Here is a 17,335-nt window from a genome sequence, read left to right on the forward strand (position 1 = left end):
ATTGATGTTTAATGCTCCGGCTAACATCTAGCAGCTTTGTAACAGCTGGGGGCAAAACTGTCACAGCTACTTTCGCTAATGATGTAGTTGGAGTTGTCATCTGGGATTTGTCATCGGGGATTTCGGGGGAACTCGGAGTTCCATAAATGCCTAACGCATGCTGATAATATCAGCATTAAAATATATAGCGTGGAAAATATTTCTGTCCGTCCGTCCGTCCGTCCGTCCGTCCGTCCTGTTTCCTTTGCTCACAGCTTTTTCTCAGAGCGAGCTGTAATGTTGTGAAATGTCTGGTTGTGACCTTAAGAGAGTCATACTTACCCCCGCCGTACCTGTGCGCTCCGGCCCGTCCACCTCAGGACGCAGGGCCAAGATTGAGGCGTGTGTAGCGTTGAAATGCTAACACAGGACTATGCTAAAGAACATGGATTGAGCTGGCGAGAGACTAATGCATCTTTAGTAATGTAGTCCAAAGGTAGCATTCGTTAAAAGTAGGCTATATATCTGGAACGAACCAAAAGAAAAAGCAGCTGGTGTTTACATTCTGAAACATGTCACAAATTGTAGTATTTCCGGTGACCATCTGTGCATAATCATATCTTGATTTGGCTGCCTTCATCCTAGAGCCAGAATGTGGGCAGAGCAGATCACTGCCGGCCACACGCTTCCTGGACACAGCTTTTTCAAACTCCTCCCCTGCTAAAAAAAACATTTTCATGTGAAGGACCCCCAAATGTATACAGTACTGTATGTCTTTGGCTGCTGATACCCATCTGAAAAGATGCCAGAGAACCAGATCTGCGCTATTAAAATATTTCAAAATTATTAATTATCATTAAGAATGTTTACAAAAATGTTGAAAATAGTCACACATCACATAATAATGTGATGTGTTTTTCAAATTGCCAAAGTATTGTATACAATAGGGTTAAACTGATTTTGATGCTGTATTATTTAGCTGGGGACGCCCTGGAAACCCCCTCAAGGACCCCTGGGGGTCCCCGGACCCCACTTTCAGAACAACTGGAGAGCACATTTACACCAGAACCGTCCATAAGAATAGCTTCTTCCCACACTCCATCACTCCATTGAATGACTAACCCAACCCATGTGACTGTAGTCATTGCATGTCCTCAGGGCAATGCCTGTCAATCACAGTCGCACTTACTGTACCCACAGCTATGTCCATTGAGCCAGGGGTTCTCAACCCGTGGGTCGCGACCCCTCGGGGGGGTCGCCAAATTATTTTGGGGGGTCCCCAAAATATTTTCAAAAATAAATAAATAAATAAATACATTTTATTTTCACGATTTTTCAAAAATAGCAGACCTACAAGTTCATAGCGCGCCACTCAGTGGCGCGCTATGAGCTTGTAGATCTGCTATTTTTCAATAGCTAAATTATAACAATGCTTAAAACATCAAAAGGGGTTCCCGCCCAAAATGGTTTAAGGTTATTGTAGCAGTCAATTATATTGGGGGTCGGGAGGGGGCGGGGCGGGGGTCCCGAGACATTGCCAAAGCATTTCCGGGGGTCCCCGGCCAAAAACGTTGAGAACCCCTGCATTGAGCAATACTTTATTTACCGCTAGCATTAATGAATCCCTCCGTCGCGTACTGCCAGGGTTTTATCGCGCGTAACACTTAAATAGTAGATTTATGTCATGGATTTGTGACGCATTGTAAGCTTATGTTGGATATTTTCACTTGTTTGAGTCCCCGGGGAGACAATTTCTCTTTTGGGTCTCTCATCTGAAAACGTTTGGGAAACAAACAAATGTGCTGCCTCGCAGAATTTTGAAAATGTTTCAGTACCTTACAACATTAAAGCTACTATCAGTAAGTCGTATGTCCATTGATTCACTCTCCCGATAGAGAGAGGTCATTTCAATGATGTCCAGACTACACTAAAGTGTCAGTGCATTGCCTGCGCCTAATAACTTTAGACATTGCCAAGCATTTGGTGTCCTCCCGATAGCAGGGTCAAACGTTCTCAGTTAATCTCCAACCAGCATGTGCAATGTGCTAGTTTTACAGTGAATGAATTAACATACTGGTGGCTTAACATACAGTACTATCTTACTGACTCTATGCAGCGCTAACAAGCAAAAAACTGTTAAATGTGTTTATTATAGCACTGAGACAGGCCCTGAATCACAATTAGTCCCAGAGTGTGATGCGCCTCTATACGTACCCGCTTTGCATTAATGTGAAATAATTCTGCATGACTTCCGTTTGGTGTAAATGTATAGTGTTTGAACAAACGGCAGTATATTTAAATAAAAACACTTATTAACACAGTTGCCATGTGTGTATCAGACCATACCATATACTGCAGTGTGATTTTGTACTGTATGAAAGACATTAGCTTAACCACCACCATGGAGCATAGCAATGCATCCCCATGGATATGTGCAGACTTGTCCGGTCAATGTACTGTACATGTACAGTTGGGTGCCACCGATATTGTCCCTTAGCTAAATTATAACATAATGTTTAAAACACCAAAAGGGGTTTTGCGCAGATCACGCAAACCTCAGCAAAAAGAAAAGGACAATATCGATGGCCTCCAACTGTACAGTATGTCCAGAAGAAATAATAGGCACGACAACACAGCTTGCAGATCAGCGATTTTCGTCGAAGAGATTTCATGTAGACGGACAAAAAGAGGGGACATGGGTAAATTAAGTAGTGTTTAAGCCAACTATAGGCCTTATTTGGTAATAACAGAAGTGGTGCATTTAAGTGGCTTCACTTATCATCACTCAGATTTGATTGAATCACTTTTTGGAGACTTTGCAATCTGGTTGAAATGTAATGATATAAACACACAAACCTCAGAATAAACCTACAATTGCTACGTCGTAGATGTGTGTGGTTCATCTGTAAACTAGAAACTGTATTGAACTATGGGGCAGCTATAAAAGGATTCCCTTCCTGTATGACATCTATAGTTTTTCGGTCTGCTAATAGTTGTCAATTATTTAATTATTGTATCCGGTAACGTTCCATGAGTGAAGCGATTGCTCACCAGTGTACATTCAACTGGTCTATAGAATGCAGCCGACCCACTCCCGCGGACACACGATACCATCAACATTATTATACCAGTACAAACAACAGCAATACAGCACAAATTACATCCTGTCCTTTTGCTCTGAAGACATCCTTTTGGGGGGTAAGTGGGGGAGATTCTAACTCAATGTGATGGTTTAGACAAGGCTTGGCTGGGGTTGGAGCAGTGCGCCGTTGCTCCAAGCGGGCCCCGCACGGTTGGGCTGTGGCAGAAGATTTCCCCCTGGCCCTTCACAGACATACATGCCCCCCATCTCATCCTACACCCCTTTGCAACCGCTGTGGTCCGATGACAGGCGATTCTCCTCTTTACTTTGGTCGAGGCCAGATCTGACAAGCTCTCCAGCCAGGGTCACATTCTGCTGTGCACGGAACAGAAATGTAGCCAGCAAAAGAGAAACCATGCTTGTCAGCACTGGAAGGAGACATTGTATTGATGTAATGACCCCCCGGTGCATTCGCCTCCAGACTGTTCAGGGTGAGGCAGCCGTGGAAAACATTGAGAATCTATTACATGCTGAATCATTTTACTGCCCCACTCCTAAAGACCATAAACTATCTCCCTTGTCTATGGCCTCACGTTCCGCTTAGGTATTTGTAATTGTGTGGGTTTTTTGATGACTTACTATAGGCTAGTAGCGCCACAATTGTTCGGCTGATCTGTCCACGCGGAGCCAAACCGCGCTGTGAACATATCTTGAGGACATTAAAAGCCTTGGCGCTTTTGCTGAGCTTGTTGTGCTGCTTGTTTTATGTTCCAAGTCTGGCAGGAGGAAAGAGATCTCATTTCTGGTCACTTGCCTCTAGGTTCAGCCTGTGGCTTAACATTGTCTAAACAATGGGTACGTATGACATTTCCCCATGAGATGGCCTAGCTGTTAAAATCTGACCCTGTGCTGTTTCGATGCTTTATGTTTCACATAGTTTGTATTTCACTGGGTTATATGGCTCCCCCTCCATTAAGTTCACACTCAGACCCCCATTGGCTATTACACCATCTCTCCAGCCTCCATGTGGGAGCACTACTAAGGTGTTCCTTGTTTATGAAATAGAATTTAGCCCTGTAAAGTCTACGGTATGAAGTCAGCAGCCAGCCAATGTCACAGTCAATGTCTACTTTCTTTCTTTTTTTAAAATGCTGCTTATTTTCTCTGCGTCAATAGACCATAATGCTTCTATGTTTACACCGCCTGAGGGGTGGCACATTTCTGTTTCAGATGTCACCTCTGTTTATGCTTTGGAAGATTAACTGAGAGGCGATGTTGTTGTTTTCATCTGTTGTTTTTTTGTCATCATGGGGTTTTCACCGCCATCCAGACCCACAGGACACATTTGTTTTCAATTGTTTGAACAACCGGTGGCAAACAGCCGTGTATGCAGCAGCTACTCAGTCATAACTGATCTGTTCATTTCCTGCGTTGCTTTTGTTCAGTCAGGCTTTGGTTGCATTAGGGCGAAGCGCTGACAAAACCATGTTCAGCGTGACCGTCATCCATGCTCACAAGGACTAGAATTTGTGTTCTCTAGGGGTGATACTTAAAATGGTGAATGACTTCATCACATCATCCATAGCAGCAAAACACATACACTGTACTATAATACTGTACTCTATAGTACACGTATCGTTGCTGTCGGGTTGAAACCTTGTATGTTACTGTTCAGGGAATGGAAAAAGGAACCGGTATTCCCAATGTTGTTAGTTACACATTTTCATTGGTTAAATATATCAGACGTAATTACAGTAGCCTAACCACTTTAACTTTTAAAAACATTAGTACATGTACAACCTCACAACATTGTGAGCTTGTAGATCGGCTGTTGTTGCTACCTTTGCAGAGATACTGTTAAGGTCTGGCTCTCCACAGACCGTGTCAGCCCTGGCCACTCCCACTTTCCCTTCCACTCTGCAGTCCCATTCTCTCACCTGTCTCCAACTCCCTCATCAGCCCACCTGTGAACACTTTGCCCATTTACCTGCTCCCTTTATAAATGGACTCCTTACAAACACTCACTGTCAGAACATTCGTCATTGTTCCCCGAGTTCCTGGTTTTCGTTCTTCTTGTAAGGTTTGCTTTTTGGACTCTACTACTGGCTTGTATTCTGTCGTTTTGTACTTAGTACTTAGTTTTATTTTGTACTTTTGAAAGTTTGGCCTTTTGGCTCTCCTGAGTTTCCTGAGCGTACAGCTACTAGTACTCTTTGTTTGTTTACCCTGTTCTGCCTTGGACTTAAATACATCTTTTGGTTTTGAACATTCCTATTTGTGGCGTTGCATATTGGGTTCAGTCATCCCGCTATCTTGACTCTCAGCCTTTTCTGGATCAGGGCCCGTTTGAAAATCTCTTCAAAGTCCAAACATCTGGCTGGCATGGCCACACTAATATCACTGCATAGATACTGGCTGTAGCCTGGCATGGCCACACTAATATCACTGCATAGATACTGGCTGTAGCCTGGCCACACTAATATCACTGCAGAGATACTGGCTGTAGCCTGGCATGGCCACACTAATATCATGGCCACACTAATATCACTGCATAGATACTGGCTGTAGCCTGGCATGGCCACACTAATATCACTGCATAGATACTGGCTGTAGCCTGGCATGGCCACACTAATATCACTGCATAGATACTGGCTGTAGCCTGGCATGGCCACACTAATATCACTGCAGAGATACTGGCTGTAGCCTGGCATGGCCACACTAATATCACTGCAGAGCTACTGGCTGTAGCCTGGCATGGCCACACTAATATCACTGCATAGATACTGGCTGTAGCCTGGCATGGCCACACTAATATCACTGCAGAGCTACTGGCTGTAGCCTGGCATGGCCACACTAATATCACTGCATAGATACTGGCTGTAGCTTGGCATGGCCACACTAATATCACTGCAGAGATACTGGCTGTAGCCTGGCATGGCCACACTAATATCACTGCAGAGATACTGGCTGTAGCCTGGCATGGCCACACTAATATCACTGCAGAGATACTGGCTGTAGCCTGGCATGGCCACACTAATATCACTGCAGAGATACTGGCTGTAGCCTGGCATGGCCACACTAATATCACTGCATAGATACTGGCTGTAGCCTGGCAAGGCCACACTAATATCACTGCATAGATACTGGCTGTAGCCTGGCATGGCCACACTAATATCACTGCATAGATACTGGCTGTAGCCAGCCTGGCATGGCCACACTAATATCACTGCAGAGATACTGGCTGTAGCCTGGCATGGCCACACTAATATCACTGCATAGATACTGGCTGTAGCCTGGCATGGCCACACTAATATCACTGCATAGATACTGGCTGTAGCCTGGCATGGCCACACTAATATCACTGCATAGATACTGGCTGTAGCCTGGCATGGCCACACTAATATCACTGCAGAGATACTGGCTGTAGCCTGGCATGGCCACACTAATATCACTGCATAGATACTGGCTGTAGCCTGGCATGGCCACTGTTGAGTCAAAACTCAGTAATGGAGCCTTTGCTTGGAATCTCAAAAAACTACCCTTCCCAGAGTGCAACACAAAAGATGGCCGCTGCTCATTAGGAGCACCTGGAGACTATAAAAGGCCATTCAAACAATTGGAGGCAGAGAGAAGACAAGTTATTTCAGGAGTTCAGCACAAAGATGCCAATGGTCTGTTGAAATGTTTATTTACTTGTTTGAAATGCTGCACATACTGCTTTAATGTGTTCATCGTTGGGTTAAGGAACACATTGTAGAACACATTCATTGTGGGTTAATTGGGCACCCTTCTGTGTTCACACTTGACAGGGTTTTGGAAGTTAATTCATTTGTGTTTAAGTATAAATTACAAAAGAATAAGACAAAGATAAAAACTGTTAAAAGAATTTACATTACTTTAAGAATTTAAAAGACTACTAAAAATGTGGACAATTCATGGTTCATATGTTAAAAGGTTTAAAATGCCTATTTAGAAAAGAGCTGATCTACAAGCTTAAGGATCAGCTATTTATCGTATTTCTTTATGCCAAGTGCTTAAATGGTTAATCTGAAGTGTTTCATTTAAAATGTTGACTTTAATAATTTGTCTAAAATATTGAATTGGCTTGGAGGGTCATTTAATTTAACATTGAATTGTTTAAAATACATGTAATTGTTTAAAAGACATTTGCTTGCTTACAATACTTTATTGTAAAACAAGAGTGGTTAAAAATAACTTATTTAGTGATAAGCTGTTTAAAAAGAATATTATCTGTTTGGCATTGTTTTTCTGTCTTCAAAGGTTTACAACCTACTTGATTGATCAACCAATCAACAAAATGAAGCCAACAGTTCAAAAGCAACAAAGTTGGAAAATAAAAAGTTGGATTGTGTTGGAAATCTCGAGTTGTCTCTAGTCCTTTGGAGTTGAACAGGAAATTAACTTGACAGCCACACTAATATCACTGCAAGTCATTTAATTTAACATTGAATTGTTTAAAATACATGTAATTGTTTAAAAGACATTTGCTTGCTTACAATACTTTATTGTAAAACAAGAGTGGTTAAAAATAACTTATTTAGTGATAAGCTGTTTAAAAAGAATATTATCTGTTTGGCATTGTTGTTTTTCTGTCTTCAAAGGTTTACAACCTACTTGATTGATCAACCAATCAACACAATGAAGCCAACAGTTCAAAAGCAACAAAGTTGGAAAATAAAAAGTTGGATTGTGTTGGAAATCTCGAGTTGTCTCTAGTCCTTTGGAGTTGAACAGGAAATTAACTTTGACAGCCACACTAATATCACTGCAGAGATATTAGTCTGGAATCTCTGTGTGGAACCTGCATTTCAAGGAGTATATGTGAATATCGATTCTGTTGATTGTGTTGTATCTCTGGCTTGAAAATGAGGGCATGCCCCTCAACTGTACCATGAGTTGAAATAAAGGTTATGATGATGATGATTATTTTTTTAAATGCCTCTGGTGATAAACCTGCCCCATATTTGCATACTGATTGGTCCCTCACCACTTCGGAGGGAGTGAAATCCAATCACAACTGAGCGGTGCCAGACCAAATCTGCAGAGGGAATTATTATTATTATTATTACAATGTCAGATTGGTCTGGTTTCCAGGCTACATGTGACCGTTCTGCTGCTGTGTTAAGTGGTCTGATGGGTGGGCGGCATGCATCAGAGCATGTTTATTTTAATGATCAATCAATCCATTGTGTTCTGCCTCGGATCAGTTGAACTAACTTATCGCGTATCACAATGAAAACAAATGTCCCACCAGTAGTACCCGGCCCCACAGTTTGAGAATCACTGAATCACTGCACGCACGCACGCACGCACGCACGCACGCACGCACTCTACACAGTCTACAGTATTATGGTGGAAGGTTCTACTAGCATCAGCATATAATATTGCTCCTGTACGTTCTCATATCATTTCTGTATGCGATGGTCAGTTGTCAGCGTTTTTTCACTGATACAATAACGTTACTTTGTGCAGCTGCAGAAGCATGACCGTGAAGATGAGGACGTTCCCTCCAAGTGGAGAACCGAGGAAGAAATGGCTGCTGAAGCTTCAGAACTGAGAAAACTGCTCAACTAAGCCCACCTGGTAAATTATCATTTATTTTTAGCTAGCTAGCTAGCTAGGATAGCTGATGATAATGATAATAATAAAGATACTGTATCATTATTACATACTGTATTACATCATTATTACATTAAAGGTGCACTAAGTGTTTTTCTTTAGTTAAAATAGGTGTTAAATATATTCTGATTTCAATCATTAAGTAAGCCTTGCTGAGCCATAGGACAGGAGCCTATCTCCTGTTTGCTTAGCGTGAGGCAGCTTGATGTACAAGTACACCCCCTGGACATGACGCTAGTAGCGTATGTCGCAGAGACTTAGCCCAATCGAACCCTTGATGCTGAGTGCCAAGCAGGGAGGCACTGGGTCCCCACTGGGTCCAGTCTTTGGTATGACCCCAAACTTCCAGTCTCAGGGCGAACACTCTAACCACAAGCTGGCCACTGAGCTGGCATTTCAATCATTGCTTAGTGCCTTAGTGTTTATTCAGTAACACTAAGGGGTCTCCCTGTCTCTCCTGCTCTCTCTCTCTCTCTCTCTCTCTCTCTCTCTCTCTCTCTCTCTCTCTCTCTCTCTTAATCAAATTGCCTACCCACCTGAAAAAGTATTTTCTGTTTATTAAGGAGATGGAGGGTCGGGAAGACCCCTGTTATTGAACACTCTATAGTAATTATTACTCTCTGAATATAGCAGATAATATATAGTAATAGAGCTTTAACACTAGCATGACTGAAGTAAAATGTTTCAGATGTCAAAACATTCTGAGATGATGGAATGATGATTGATGATGATGGTCATGGAAGGGGAACCCTCTGAAAGCTTCATGGGCAAAGATAATCAACTTCAAAATCTCAACAAAAAAAGGTCAAAATGACCTCAGTCATGCTAGTGTTAACAAAACAAAACTTTGTTTTAACCAAAGACTTTCACTTACAATACCTTAATGTGACCAAATCAAGCTGCCTTTGTGGGTGGAATCAAATTGAGTAATTTGTTTTGTAGCCTATTGGCTATAGAATGAAAATCAGTCATTCACTGGCTCATTGTGTTTATTGTAATTTATTTTATGAATGTATGCATTTCTGTGTTCTGCAGATAGCCCAGCATCCCTCCTTGTTTGAATGCCATCTGGACGCTTCATTGAATTCAGTGTAACATCAATCAATCAAAACTTTATTTGTATATCACATTTCATACAGCAAGTGCAACCCAATGTGCTTCACAGATTTACAAATATAAAATACATTAAAGGGAATGGAAAAAACAAAGAAGGAAAAATAAAACATTGGAAAACATTACAAATAAACCTAAGACAAGGATAATGATATGACCTAATTAAAAGCAATGCTAAAAAGGTATGTCTTAAGTTTTCTTTTAAAAATGTCCGTGGATTCTGAGAGCCGCAGGTTTACAGGCAGGCTGTTCCACATTATAGGACCGTAATAGCTAAAGGCTGCTTCTCAATGCCTCAATGAGCTCTTCCAGGCACATACCCAGGGAGCATTTCAGACAAATATGCAGGTGCATTTCCATTAATAGATTTAAAAACTAGCAGAAGGACCTTAAAATCAATTCTGGATAAAACAGGCAACCAGTGAAGTGATTTTAAAATGGGTGTGATGTGTGCTCTCCGTCTGGTCTTGGTCAGTATGCGTGCTGCTGCATTCTGGACTAGTTGTAGCCGGGCAACTTCTTTTTTGGGGATACCTGATAGGAGAGCATTACAGTAATCTAGCCTGCTAGTGATAAATGCGTGCATTAGCCTTTCTATATCAGCCCGTGAGAGAAACCCACGGACTCTGACAATATTCCTCAGGTGATAGAATTACACTTTGGTGATGTTACTGATATGGGCCTTGAAATTTAGATTGGAATCAAGTATGACACCAAGGTTTTTTTTACCTGATCCTTGGTGTTTAATGAGCGTGATTTGAGTTTTGCAGATACTTTTTCCCTGTGTGGGTCATCCCCAATAACTAGGATTTCAGTTTTGTCTTTATTTAACTGGAGAAAGTTTTCTGACATCCAGACATTGATATCAGAGATGCAGTTTGTTAGGGTGTCAATGGGGCTGAGGTCCTTAGGGGATACAGATATATAAAGTTGTGTGTCGTCCGCATAGCTATGGAAATCAATTTTGTGTCTCCTGATGACATTGCCTAGTGGCAGCATATACAAATTAAAAAGCATAGGACCTAGGATAGAGCCTTGGGGAACCCCACATGACATCTCCATCTTTTCAGAGGTATGGTCACCCAGGGCTACAAAGGAGTCTCGACCTGTCAGATAGGATCTGAACCACTTGAGGACAGTGCCAGAGAGACCAACGTGGCATTCAAGTCTGTCCAAAAGAGTGTTGTGGTCGATCGTATCAAACGCTGCACTGAGGTCCAGGAGAACAAGGACGGACAGGTGCTTAGTGTCAGCGTTCACTCTAAGGTCATTTATGACCTTGACTAGGGCCGTCTCTGTACTATGATTTGGTCTGACTCCAGACTGGAATAGTTCAAGAATATTATTATTATTTAGAAACTCATGTAGTTGATTAAATACAAGTTTTTCTAAAATCTTACTTAAAGGGCCACTTCACCTCTGGAAGAAAATCCAGTCACTCAATGTTAATGGTATTTGTAATAGATAACAGTAGCACAATTTGAAATTTGCACCCTTTGACCAGAAAAATAATGAAGTCTGTGTATTTGACTAGGGGTTGACTGGATTGCTGAATTCCTACAATGCCCATAATGCTTTGCTGCACTGTTCCTCAGGGGGAGGCTGCGTAGGTGGGCCCGTAGGTGTGACTTTATGATCTTTATCCTCCCATTTTCTACAAACAACAAATACACATGGAAGTGACCCAGTGTTGCCATGTCTGCTTATTATAAGCAACTTTGGGCTTATTGTTGTTGCTTGTAAATATTGGTGGTTCACAGTCACTGGTTGATGTTTCTTTTTTTTGGCTTGTTTCTAAAATGTAGTTGATATTTGGGCTTTCATCCAAATGTTTTTCACACCAGTGGTTCTCCATGAACATGCCAAGGACCCCCAAATTAATTTGTATTTTTCCACGTGCCATGGAGCCCTGTATTAGATATGTTGTTAAAATATTTCAAAGATATTCCACATTTGCACTTTATCCACTGGATGACAAAAACACGACATGAAGCCATGTGTTCCTTCTTGTATAACGTGAAGTCTGCTTCTCCTTTTTCTTGAACCAGTAAACGGTTGGACATTAGATTTGTTTTGGAAGAAAGTATTCACTCTTCAGGAATTAGACAGAGCCGTTGCAGCGCATCATGCCGTCTTTACGGTTGAAAATTGTCATGTAGCTTTTTATAGCAAAGCAAACTAAATAATAGGCTAAATTTGCATAGTATCACTAAACAAACGTGTTTTTCCTCAGAATTGTTTCGTCATTCCCACACCATGAAGAAAGTCTGTGATTGACACTGAAGGGAGATATAATGCATTTTATAATAAAACAAAACGTACGTTTCATATTCATGTGCGACTCCCAATAATTTCAGAGAACATGTTTCACTGTAACATTGTAACCATGTGTCATCATGCTTTTAATTAGTGTATATTGTAACATAGGCCATCATGTTTTACTGTAGTTCAACTGTATGGTAAGCAATCCCCAGCAAAATGATTACATGGAGAGAATGTATACAACACGTTATGCAATATGCAATTTCTGTCAAATGAAATCGTTCAAATGAACACTAGATGGAATTTGGGGTGCAACCTTTTTTTCATTGTTTACAATAGTCAATATGCAGCAAGCAGGTGTACATCATGTAAATGTTTTATTAGATAACTTCATTATAGCTGTTTTCAGAGTTTTTAAATGACATGGAAGGCTTGGAAAAGGGAATGTTCTTCTTTCGGTGCAGCAGTTGATCCTCGTTTTGAAGGCTGTCTGTCCTCCTGACTCCTGTAAATGAGAACAATATATGGCCATCTATCCGACGTGAAGCCTGATTTATACTTTGTTTCATGCATGACGTTGGTGCACCAAAAATAACAAGCTGTGAGCTTGTAGACCTTCTATTTTCGGGACCCAACGTAACAATATGATAGAACATGGCTGCGTCTATGAACTGGAATCTTGATGTGTAACAAGTCTACGTACTACGACACTCAGAACAGTGAACTATACACATACATAGCCTAGCTACTATCCTAACTTTATAAATCTCTCACATTAAAGCAATCGATTGCTAGAGTATGCAAGTTTACATAATGTTTACACTTTGCAGAAATACAGCCATGGTTCACATGACGCTCGTATGACCGTCATGTTTCAGGGCTACATAAATAATACTTGATCAAGTAAAAAATATCCAGGGCCAGGCTGCCCTGTATGCTCGTTTCATCTGCGCCGGGGTTGCTCTGTGTATTCCGGTTCAAATAAATATTGTCCATGGATCTAGTCCGTGGATCAGTATCACTCTGCACTTCAGACGCCATGATAGTACACAAACAATATGAGGAATGCAACGGTGGGGGTGGCCTGGGGTTGTAGGTGGAACGGAATAGAGACTAGGGACACCCCTCGGGGCTGTCTTCAGGTGTAGGTGTAGCCGTGTGTAGGTGACGCGCATACTCTACGGTGACGCGAGGTTAGACTGTTGTAGTCTGGAGGGGAGGGGCCATGATCAGTATTACGTAGATAAGATGAATTCCTGACCAGGATATCTGAAAACAGGGATTGCGCACAGTGTTTAGTGTCCTAAACATCATTAAAATAAGATCAGGTTGTGTCAGGGGTGAAGTGGCCCTTTAAGAAGGGAAGATTTGATATGGGCCGATAATTACTGAGGAGTAGACTATCCAGGTTATTATTTTTGAGGATTGCAGGATAGCAGTTTTGAGTGATTTGGGGAATGTGCCTAGCATGTATGTTGTAATTAGGTCTCTCACTAAAAACGTTTTATCTTTATTAAGGGACCTTATATTTAAAAGTGCCATTCGTAGAACCTCTGGTTTGTGTTTTGTCAGAGAAAGCTGGATGGAAGGGGTGATTGATAATAAATTGGAAAAAACAGGATTTGCTGGCGGATTTTTCTGTCTGACTCTAATGGGATAGTGGTAGGTGATGATCACAGGGATCTTAGAAATATAAATACGCTTATGGTAGGAGGTAGATATCATGATAATTGGTTGGTTGGTATGATTTGTTAAATTAATTGTGTTACAAACGGGAGCTGTAAGTGTGGATGTTGGTCCAAGCCCGATGGAAATTAGGCTGGGAAATGAGGCGGAACTATTGGAGGAGGATTGCTGTGATTCTCCATCCTTTACCGAGCTGTTCTGAGGCACGGCCTCGTCCTCTTCCTCATCCAGCTTCACTTTGGTCTGACAGAGCATTGGCGTCAGAGGAGAGTCTTCCTGTTCAGAGTCGGCAGGTCTCAGAAGCTCCGGTTGATCCCTGCTGATGGTGCTATGTGCTTTGGGAGACATCACCCCAGATTCCGCAGCGCTCCCGTTGACTGTGGGCTCCAGCTCTGTGAAGCCCTCATCTGAAGGAGACTTCTCCGTCTGCTCGCCCCCTCCGCACTCCAAGATTCTGAGAGGGCTGAGTCGATGTCATCCAGTATAATGGGGAGCTTGGGATCCAGAGCCTCATAGCGGCTGAAGGGGTTGAGATCACGCTCAGAGGGCAGCTGTTCCCATTCCCCGGGCCTGTACACAGGACACAGATCCTGGGGTAGCTCTGACGGCAGAGCATCCTTGAGCTTCATGCGGGACACGTCGTCATAGAGTGCCACAGAGAGCACCTCCTCCATAGGACAGATCAGGCCGTACTCCTCGCAGCCATGCTCGATCACCAGGGGGTCGGACTTGTGGGGGTCAAACATGATGTTGTTTGGTGTCACAATCATCACTCCGCCCACCACACCCATGCCATCTGTGAAGTATTTGCAGCTCATCTTGATGAATTTAACCGTTGATGGGCTTTCATCCTCCGAGGGTGGAGATAACTGACGTCGTAGGGGTTTTGCTGAACAGCTGTTTGAAACACCGTCATGTGATGCTTCCTGTGGTCGTCCATTTGTGGAGGAAGGATCACAGGAACTCTCAGATTTTGTCTCTGATTCCGACAGGCTAATATAAGGGACAACAGTTTCTGACCAGGGTAAACACTGTGAGAGAAGAGCTTGTTCAGCTGGACCAATTTGTTTGGTGTGACGTTGAATTTAAGCGCAGTGCTGTTTAGAGTATCAGTGGATCCAACAATGAATTTGACTGTCACTGGGTGTCACGTGGACTGCGGTCACGTGTGTGTTATGATTTGTTATGATTAGTTTTGTTATGATGTAGTATAGATATATATATTTATTGGTTAATATTATGTATATATCTATATGAGGTAACTGGTGGTATTGTTATAGTTATATTGTATATATATGTTTAGACCTATCTTTGATATCTCTTATTATATATATATATATAGCTATACATCCAGTAGACTTGTTTTGAACCATATATGGGGATAGAAAGCGCTTTCTATCATATATGTGTTCTATTTCCACTCCAGGTTGGATTGGCTGTGTTCTGCCTTGTACCAACGAGGGGCCGGCTCTAGCCAGGCGTCTGATCAACGCCTGACTCCCTGATTGGCTGCCGGTCGCGCGCACTCCTTGGCCAGGAATGTGCCGTGCTCTACATAGCCAGTCTTTGCCTGACAGCTCGGGGGGAATGTCACTAGGACCTTCTCCCGATCCGCTACGTACCACGACTAACTGTTGAACATCTACCTTATTGTTTATTTGTTAAATGTGTTCCGAACGCCCTTCGGAAAGGCGCTGTTTACTTATTGTTTCTTTTGTTTGGTGAGTCATTATTGTATTATACGTTTTATGATTTATTATATATACTTATTATAATAAATACTCGTATTTTGATCCTGGTGTCTGATAGATAAATTCTGACATGTTGTTTACACGTCATGTCAAGTTGGCCATTCCATCATATTCTGTTGCTCAACACATATAGAACTTTGGGCCCAGACCGTGTTCCATATAGGTCATATTTGGTCATCTTGCCCTTTTATCATCATTTTACTCTTAGCCTACTGCCTGTTTACTCCGGGTTGTTCTCCTTATCCTATTTATGTCATGTCACCATCCACGTGCCTAATCATCTCAGATTTAATATCATATATCTTGTTGACTCCTTATTCGGTCTCCATACTGTCTGTCCCCAGGCAAGTTAACTAGCATACTGAGAGGTCTATTTTGATTTGAGACTACATGTATTTGACCTTGGTGGCTAGTGAGAAAAGAGATAGCTGCTCAGGGAGTATTTCTCTCTGTCGAAAGTTCAGTGCAGGGAAAGTTATCAACAGGTTGCCTGGCAACGCCAGCGTCCACGCTTTCCCGGTCTATGGCCATCAATGACTGAACCAAGGAAGATGACACGATACCAGTCTCATCATCCATGTGCTGGTCCAATGAGTACTCGACAACCAGCACCACCGTGGGATATTGCGGAAATGAACTATCTCAAGCCAATGAACAGTTTATCAACAACTGACGTCAGATGCAGTATAAGCCAGGAAGATGCTGTGAAGAGGGGCAGTTCGGATCCATATTGGAACAATTGAATACTCTAAATTATAGTGATGTATTGTACTATTATTATTATTATCTGAACCATGTAGCACATTCTCTATGTAAATTGACTTTATTACCTACTAAAAATTACAGTTAAAACCTTAAACTTCCTCTCAGAACTTTATTTCGTCTGTCTCCAATTCGTTTTTAAGGTATCCTTCTATTTTTTATGGTACCATGGCTGTCATTCAAGATTTAAAGGGCTAATCACTCATTTTTAAGGTAAATACAGCACGGTATTTGGTCTCCCTGCTGGGTTATTGAAGATATATATATTTACAGTCCTTTCTAATTAGCATTACAGAATAGATATGATTTATTTTTATCCATTAATACGATCCTTGGGGTCGCCGGAATTTTATTTCCATCAATTGGTCGATCGAGCCGGAGTCAGAACCCTGCAAGTGTTAATCACTAGACAGGGGGACAGAAAAAAGAATCAGTTTTTTTTCCAAATTTACAGTTTTTTTTCCCCATTTTTTTCCCCATTATAATTCTTTTTTAATTAGACATTTTTGTGTTGCCTCGTTTGAAGAGCTGCTCTCCATCTTGACTCCTTCGACGTGAACAACGATATAAGGTAGGAATCGATTTACAGAGAAAATGTGCTGCATATAGTACTCTACATCATTGAAATTATTTACGTCTTTAGTAAATAAAAGCAGACTAATATGTGACGGAGCTATCATGGCCACGTCAGATATGACGTCTGTTCCCTCTCCCCCTCCACACACCTTTTTCCCTTTTTGTACTTTTTTTTTATTTAGCGCTGTGGCATAGCGTAGCTTTTGCTTTTTACTAGATAGTTTGATGATTATTATGATTCATTTATCTCGTTCCCCTCCTCAGCTGAGGCGATTTTTTCCCTGTCCGACTGTTTGATTTACGCTTTTCTTATCTACATTTGTTTTGTGTCTCCCATTCCACTCCCGTTAGGTTAGAACGTGTGCGTGTGTGTGTGTGTGTGTGTGCGTGCGCTTACTTTGTAATGCATGTCAGTGCAGTCTCAGTGTGCGTGTGTGCGGGCGTGTCTCTCCCTCCCTGTCCATCCATGCCCTCCTGAATGTGA

At 41.9% G+C, this 17,335-nt stretch overlaps 1 protein-coding gene and 1 pseudogene across 4 annotated transcripts in view; one reads left to right on the forward strand and one right to left on the reverse strand.

The window, feature by feature from the left end:
• fhit (fragile histidine triad diadenosine triphosphatase) overlaps positions 1-15,433 on the forward strand; it is a 397,577-nt gene extending 382,144 nt beyond the window's left edge. For 2 of the 3 annotated variants that reach the window (XR_013790805.1, XR_013790806.1), the window contains exons 8-10: positions 8,555-8,665; positions 9,737-9,996; positions 15,189-15,433. Coding sequence is in view for 1 of the 3 variants with exons in the window: in XM_079510118.1 (XP_079366244.1) it covers positions 8,555-8,656 (102 nt within the window). In the remaining 2 variants the exon portion in view is untranslated. Of the gene's footprint in view, positions 1-8,554; positions 8,666-9,736; positions 10,014-15,188 lie in introns of those variants that run through there. The other variant, XM_079510118.1, reaches the window with a different exon arrangement.
• LOC306929212 (nuclear receptor coactivator 7-like) lies at positions 13,107-15,404 on the reverse strand (annotated as a pseudogene). Its single transcript has 3 exons — positions 15,395-15,404; positions 13,850-14,902; positions 13,107-13,160 (listed from the first exon to the last, which is right to left on the reverse strand). The product of its transcript is annotated as a nuclear receptor coactivator 7-like (transcript).
• Positions 15,434-17,335: the final 1,902 nt, after the last annotated feature.

This window comes from Electrona antarctica (assembly GCF_951216825.1).
Source record: "Electrona antarctica genome assembly, chromosome: 9".
NCBI classification, from domain to species: Eukaryota; Metazoa; Chordata; class Actinopteri; order Myctophiformes; family Myctophidae; genus Electrona; species Electrona antarctica.